The 6,878-nt window shown below is 34.9% G+C and overlaps 2 protein-coding genes and 1 long non-coding RNA gene across 3 annotated transcripts; all 3 read left to right on the top strand.

Moving 5' to 3' along the window:
- LOC107621892 lies at window positions 639–1,241 on the top strand. Its single transcript, XR_002356110.1, has 4 exons — window positions 639–784; window positions 892–969; window positions 1,057–1,122; window positions 1,201–1,241. It is a non-coding gene; the product is annotated as an uncharacterized LOC107621892 (long non-coding RNA).
- LOC110268064 lies at window positions 1,808–3,386 on the top strand. Its single transcript, XM_021113964.1, has 6 exons — window positions 1,808–1,853; window positions 2,084–2,149; window positions 2,233–2,328; window positions 2,452–2,517; window positions 2,602–3,085; window positions 3,173–3,386. Coding segments are annotated over exons 1-6 (879 nt in total). The 5' UTR covers window positions 1,808–1,851; the 3' UTR covers window positions 3,338–3,386.
- On the top strand, window positions 3,376–4,517 carry LOC107622222. The gene is made up of 5 exons (XM_021113965.1): window positions 3,376–3,502; window positions 3,593–3,727; window positions 3,863–3,975; window positions 4,046–4,139; window positions 4,225–4,517. The coding sequence occupies exons 1-5, from the start codon at window positions 3,377–3,379 to the stop codon at window positions 4,396–4,398; spliced, it is 642 nt and encodes a 213-aa protein (XP_020969624.1). The 5' UTR covers window position 3,376; the 3' UTR covers window positions 4,399–4,517.

Here is a 6,878-nt window from a genome sequence, read left to right as displayed (position 1 = left end):
CTAATAAATAAGTAAATTATTTGATTAATCCAAATTATTTAGCTACCTAAGGATTGTTGAGATTTCAATCTTTAACAATTGCTATCTTTTTTCTTCGTTTTTTGACTCTTCTTAGAGTTGTCCCAATCGAATGCAGAGATGTCTTTGAATTGCATCCATGTAAGTCAAATGTTGAGTAATAACAAAGATCTTTGCTCTTAGTAAATATAAATATATCGGGCCTGCTACACATACAAGTATCCAAGCATCCAAGTTGGCCCAGCCCAAATCGAAGACACGCGCATAAGGAAGCATAACATGGCGCGTCAAAATCACGCGCTCAACACTACAACCGTTACGTATGGAAAACTCTTCCACTTCCTCCACTTCTTCCACTTCTCAAAACGCTTCGAAACCAAGGAAACCCTCCCATTTTCGAGCAAAAATCAAAGTTCAAAATATCTGCCAACTGGACTAAGGAGAAGTTGGTGGAAAGAATGACTGCAGAAAAAGAAGAAACTTTGGTAAGTAAACATAATATGTTGCTTGTATTTTATTTACCTGAATGCTGCTAGCTAAAATATCTCATGTTTCAGGGGATTGTGAAGATGGCGGAGACAAGAGCAAGACAAAAAATGAAAGAAAAAGAAAAAAAAGAAAAAAAACAAGAAATCAAAAAAACAAAAAAAAGGAAGGCGAGTCCAACATCGTCTTCGGAGACAGAAACAGCTACTGACAGTGACACTTCTACCTCTGAGTCTGAGACTCAACAAGACTCGGAGGATTCAGCAAGAAAGGGGGAAAAGTAAGTACCATACTTGGGTGTAATTTCTTTTTCAAGTTGGGTGTATCTTGTTGATCACCTTGGGTGTATTTTTAGTATGTTCTAAATAATCACTGTTTGCCTTCCAGAATGGACTCCAGAAAAAGAAAGCAGAGGCAAGAGGAGCCAGATTCTGATTCAGAATCTGAATATGAACAAAGTGATGAGTAATGTCCTGAAATTATTACTCCTTTCTTTTGGCTTCATTATAAAGATCTCGTGTATTAACTGAAGTGTCTGTTATTAACTTATAGGAGTGAAGAATCATCACCTGCAGAGAAGGAGAAGGAGAAGAAAAAAACAAAAACAACACCAAAAAAGTAAGCACTTCTTTGCATAATATTCTGTGATAAAATTAATTTTTTATTTCTGATTGGTACTCTTTTTTTTCCACCCAGAACACAACCAAAAAAGAAAAAAGTTCTCGTGGAGGATTCACCTCCTAAAGAAGACCAATACTTTGACGGGTACAGTACCTCGTAAGCTATATTACCGTCTATCGTCGTAATTATTTTTGTTAACATCTTCTTTTATGAATGTAGTGAGACATACGAAATATCAAGTGACGAACTGGATGAATGGCTAGGGCAAAATGTTGATAAATCTGCTGCAGAGGGGTATGTCTTGATGGGCTGTCTATTTCATATTTTGTTGTGTTTTGTATGCTAATAATTGTTTCTTGTTTCGCAGCGAGAACCAACCTGACCTGCGATCGACAGAAGGTCGCTATGTGTCGTCTGAAACGTAAGAAGCTTTATTATTTAATAAAATCTTGTTATCATGAATTGGGTGTGTCTTGTGGTACCATTTGGGTGTATTGAGTGGATCAAGTTGGGTGTATGTTGTCTAATAAGTTGGAATATTAACTTTGTTGTATTGGGTGTATCTTGTGCATTCATTTGGGTGTATGTTGTTTAATAAGTTGGAATATTATTTTGTATGAATAACATGAAATCTGTTTTAGAATACCTGCTGTGAACTTGGGAAGTGATGGTCCTTCCTCTCAAGGACACACAGAACAGAGTAGTGTAAACCAGCCGTCACAAAGCATGTAATTTCTCTTTCAAATAACCGTTACTTTTGTTCTTCCTATTACCCTTCTACTTCTAATTCTGTATATATTCTTTTTAGAAAAAAAAGCCCTTTATTATTTTATTCAAGAAAAAAAAGGCAGGAAAAAAAAGCAAAAACTGCAATTATGTAAGTTCTCAAAAAAACAAAGCCTGTCTTCTTTTTGAATTGTTGGGGTGTATTTCTTGAATTTATTTGGGTGTATTTTAGGTTGAGTCCATCTGATTCGAATATGATGGTTGTGAGGGAGCAGACACCGTCCGAAGCGCTAGCAATGTGAGTTTTCCAATAATATTTCAACCTTATAACCTTATTATTTTCAAAGGCGTTGTTAACCTTTCATTTTTCTTCTTGTTTAGAGTCCCGATTCAGGTTTTTGTGCCGGCATCCCAAACAACCGCTGAAACAGATTTTGAACCAACCCCTATGCTACAGATTGAAGGGACTACAGAAACGTAAGAAATAGTATTGAGTGTATATTTGTTTGGAGTTTGGGTGTATATTAGCTAACAGTTTGGGTGTATATTGTTCCTGATTAGTTTCTTTTACGTCGTGATTAATTTTTTGTAACTGTGCAGCACTCCTGAAACCCCCAAACAACTTCAAGAGACCACACCCACGGTTCCCCCAGCTCCAACTAAATTGTAAGTTCATCAGACTAAAATCAATCTTTGCTTATCATCTGTATATTCTTATTCTTATTCTTATTCTTATATATGATGACGCAGTCATCCAGACGCAGAAGACGCTGCTGCCCTGTTGATGATGGCACGCACAGCTTCCTATGTTCCGAAAACAGATCCAGGGGTGCCATCATTCAGTCTTGGATTGACTGATTCAAGCCAGGAGGGGGCGTCAACGCAGGAGACAGAAATGGAAAAATCTCCAGAAGCTGCGAATTTGATAGAACAATTGGACAGTTTGGTCCAAAGAATAGCTAGCAGCGCGACGAAGGAAAAAAACACAAGTCCACAAATTCAGAGGGAGACTGGGGGAGAAAGTTCTGCAAAGTTTGAAACTCCTCGGGGATTATATCAGATTACGGATGATATGAAACAAAAGTGCTACATCTGGGGGACGAGACTGAAGGAAGATGCAGATGGCAATACTAACGAGTATGAGGAAATGTGCACTCTGATTGGCCAAGGAAAATACATTTTGATGAGAATGCACCTTGCTTCCCTCCAGGCAAAAAGTGATATAGAATCTCAGGTAATATTATAATAAGATTCATGTTTTTACACCAAAGTCAATTACAATGCTTATTAATGTAAGATTGATTTCGGCATATATTTCTAGATTGTATCTGCCATCTGCCTCATCCTCAACAACAAAAATGAAAAGAGATTTCAAGAACAAATATACTGTCTCCCCCCCGATATTGTGGTAAGTCTTACTTCTACGAACTTCGGGTGTATTTTCTGTATTGATTTGGGTGTATTTGTCACGTTTCATTGGGTGTAAGTTTAGTATTTCATTTCTCGTTTCCAATTCTTGCAGTGCATGGCACTTTCGGATCACCCAAAAGGGGAATTCGTATCACCGAAAACGAAAAAGGAATTCAGGGTGGAAGCCTACCCGAGTTTCATTCCCTTCATAGATAGAAAAAAATTGACTTCGCACCCATATGTAAGTTTTCATTTGCTAAATTTGTTAGTAGGCTTATTTACTTATTTGCAAAATAAAATAACACACTGTTCGTGTGTGGCAATCCTTCAGATTTTTGCCCCTGTCTGCTACGCCGGGCATTGGTGGTTATGGCTGATAAATACAAGAAAGCGTAAATGTCAAATACTTGACCTGCTACACAAAATAGCTCCCACTGATGAGAGAAAGGCCATTAATAAATTCACTGTAAGTTGCCTCTGTCTTCTTTACTTTAATAGATAGGTCTATTTCGTTAGTTGTGATGGGTGTATATTGTCCATTCAGTTGGATGTATCTTGCACATTCATTCGGGTGTATTACTGATTTGTTTTCGTATTTAAGGGATACGTATTTTCAAGATTGATAACATATGCCGGCGGGAAACCTCTTCAGAAAGGGGAGAGGGAGAAGGAAATTAAATCACCATATGTTAAAATATCAGGCCAAAAAACAAGGTATAAATTTGTGAGTCTGAACATTAAACTTTTGTAAATGAGATTTGTAATTTATTTTATTCGTTTTCAGCTATGACTGCGCTGTGTACGTTATGAAGTGGATGGAGATAATTGAGCCGGAAAACATCAAAAAGGGGAAGTATCAATGGGATAATTGGCCACAGGTAACTGTCTTTAAAACCATATAACTCTGTATTACTTTACTGAATTAATATTGCTGTTTAAACAGAATATACTTTTTAATTGTAGGAGGAGGTGGACCACTATAGAGTGGAGTACGCATCCCGGATACTATTGAGTGAGATGAATACACAGAGAGATCGGGCAATTAGAGAGAGTAGTGCTATAAGGCTGTCGAAGCCATCATCTATATTATTAAGTCCGTTTTGTCAGATTAATTCTGCTGATATAGAAACTGGGTAATCCAACTGCTTGGTAGTTTGTAAATTGAACAAATGATGTAAATATTTGCCATTTATCAACAACTTCTATTCCATGTATATTTTTTCCCATAGTTAAACTATCTGTGCTGGTAAACTGTCTGTGATGTATTCAAAAGCTGTATTACAGGTGGTAAAATATGAAGGAAAAAATCAAGGCATATATAAACACAAATTATAAACTGCTACACCCAACGCAAGTCTAATAATACACCCAAGGTTGTATTAAATATACACCCAAACTGTCTGCACTGTATTCAAAATGTATGAATTACATGTACTAAAATTGGCTGTCGGATTGGTCTTCTCGGTCGGAGATATTTTAGATTTCCATTTTCCCTCTCTGCTACATGTAATCAGTTGGTTCTTAATCTCGTTTCCCTTTCTATTTGTGCACCGAACTCTTGTAGAGAAACCTGCAGCCTTGGCGTAGTTCCTGTAAAATTTTCCAGCATCTTCAAGGGTGTGCTATACAAATTACTGAAAGAAATTTCATACTAATCCTATGTAAATCAAACCTCAGGGACTTCGTTAGATTCTGACTCATAATCCACTTCGCCTGCATTCATATGACAATCTGAGGTTGAATGATCCATTATCTTCAAAAGGAGATCAAACTTTGATTTCGAAAAACAACAAATCAAAAATAGAAAACGAATATCGAGTTGCAGAGAGAGACAAAGGTAACCTAAACGAAGAAGATGCTAGTGAGAAAAGGAGAAGAAAAGAACAATGGAGAAGAAAGAGGGTAAACGCGGGAGAAGAAGAAGAACGAAATCTCAAAATAACGAAAACGAAAAGGGAAAGAAATATTTTAAATCTGGTAGTTAGATATACACGCGATGTTATATAGCGCGTGTAATCAACGTACCTGAAGCAGCGCGTATTTTGATCTTATTGTTTAATGAACTTGTATGGCATACAAGCCATTAGGGCTTGTATGCAGAGCTTTTCCGTAAATATATATAGATACACCCATTTGAATTTAGTGTCCCACTCAATTTGAATTTGGCATAATATTAATGATGGATGAGATGTAGGGGTGTTCGCGGTGCGGTTTGGTTCGGTTTTAAGGAAAAAAGTTATCCGATCCGAATGCTTAATTTATGTGCAGTGTGATTTGGATTGGATGAACTTTTTTTGGAAATCCGATCCGATCCGATCCGATCCGATTACAAGCGGTTTGGATCGGTTTGGATTTGCAGTTTTTTAAATAAAAAAAAATTAAATACATATAACAAGTCTCAACATCAAATTTTAAATAATCAACAATGACATAACAAGTCTTAACAATATCTTAAAAAGGCAACGATAACATAACAATAGAAATAAAGTTGGATTGGATTGGATCGGTTATGAAAAATAGATCCAATCAAATATGAATTAGAGCGATTTTAATCAGTTTTCGGTTTGGATTGAATTGGATGAGCGGTTTAATTTGGATCAGTTTGAATTTGAACACCCCAATAAAATGTATTCAAATAGTAGTATTTGCAAACTCATTTGTTTCATTTAAGCCAAAACATAATAGACAATAAATTAAATATATTATTATATTATTCATTTAGTAATAATAAGTACAATGAGAGAATTTCACTTCTACAATACTATTCTTCTATAATAATATATTATTATATTATTCTGCATGCATTGAAGGCTTGAAGCTGAGTTTTATTGTTCCTATTACATACATAATTATTAATAAATAACATAACCCAACATCACTTGTAGCACATATAAGGTTTACTTATATGTTATTAATTACTTATAAGGTTTATTGTCATCAAGATCAGGACAAAAGAGTTGTTGATCATCATCATCATCTTGAATCTAATGACGATGAAGGCCTCTGCAGCATTTAACACAATACTTATGGCTGAAATAAGATATCCAACCACAGCAATCATAGCGACAATGAGTACTCATTAGCAATTGCCTCAGGCGCGACTCATCGCCTAAAAAAACAAATAAATCATAAATAATATATTGATGTTATGTTTATATAGTTTATTAACATGTTTATTGAAGACATCAGTGTAATTTTGAATTAATGATTTGAACTATTATAAATTAAAAGAGAATTTTGTTTGAAAAATAAAATAAAACTATAATTTTTTTATAATTTAATAATTCAAGAAAACTAAAAAAAAATTGATTAAGCTAGATATAAATTAAGATTTTCATGTATATTAGTAAAAAATCAACCATCATATAGCCTATGGTTAACATAGTATATATTGGATTATATGTATTACCGTACCGTCTAATCTCTCCTTCGTGTCTTGAAATTTTAAAAGAGATGAAAATGAAAATAATTATAAGAGAACTAGAACAAGAAAACTCTAGAATACATTTTCTCAATTCACTGATGAACTAAGAACAGAAAACTTTGTAGATAAATATATTTAACATACAATAAAAACGGGTAGCATAATCTTCTCTATTTATAGGCAATATACGAGA

The sequence above is a fragment of the Arachis ipaensis genome, chromosome B10 (assembly GCF_000816755.2).
Source record: "Arachis ipaensis cultivar K30076 chromosome B10, Araip1.1, whole genome shotgun sequence".
NCBI lineage: Eukaryota > Viridiplantae > Streptophyta > Magnoliopsida > Fabales > Fabaceae > Arachis > Arachis ipaensis.
The sequence above is the reverse complement of the archived record's forward strand: the minus strand, read 5'-3'. Positions and strand labels throughout refer to the sequence as shown.

Coding starts and splice junctions, on each gene's coding strand:
- LOC110268064 (XM_021113964.1), top strand. Junction 2,150..2,232: donor CCGTCCGAAGCGCTAGCAAT/GTGAGTTTTCCA, acceptor CTTCTTGTTTAG/AGTCCCGATTCAGGTTTTTG. Junction 2,518..2,601: donor CCCCCAGCTCCAACTAAATT/GTAAGTTCATCA, acceptor ATGATGACGCAG/TCATCCAGACGCAGAAGACG.
- LOC107622222 (XM_021113965.1), top strand. CDS start 3,377: ATGGCACTTTCGGATCACCCAAAAGGGGAATTCGTATCACCGAAAACG. Junction 3,728..3,862: donor AGGCCATTAATAAATTCACT/GTAAGTTGCCTC, acceptor TTCGTATTTAAG/GGATACGTATTTTCAAGATT. Junction 3,976..4,045: donor ATATCAGGCCAAAAAACAAG/GTATAAATTTGT, acceptor ATTCGTTTTCAG/CTATGACTGCGCTGTGTACG.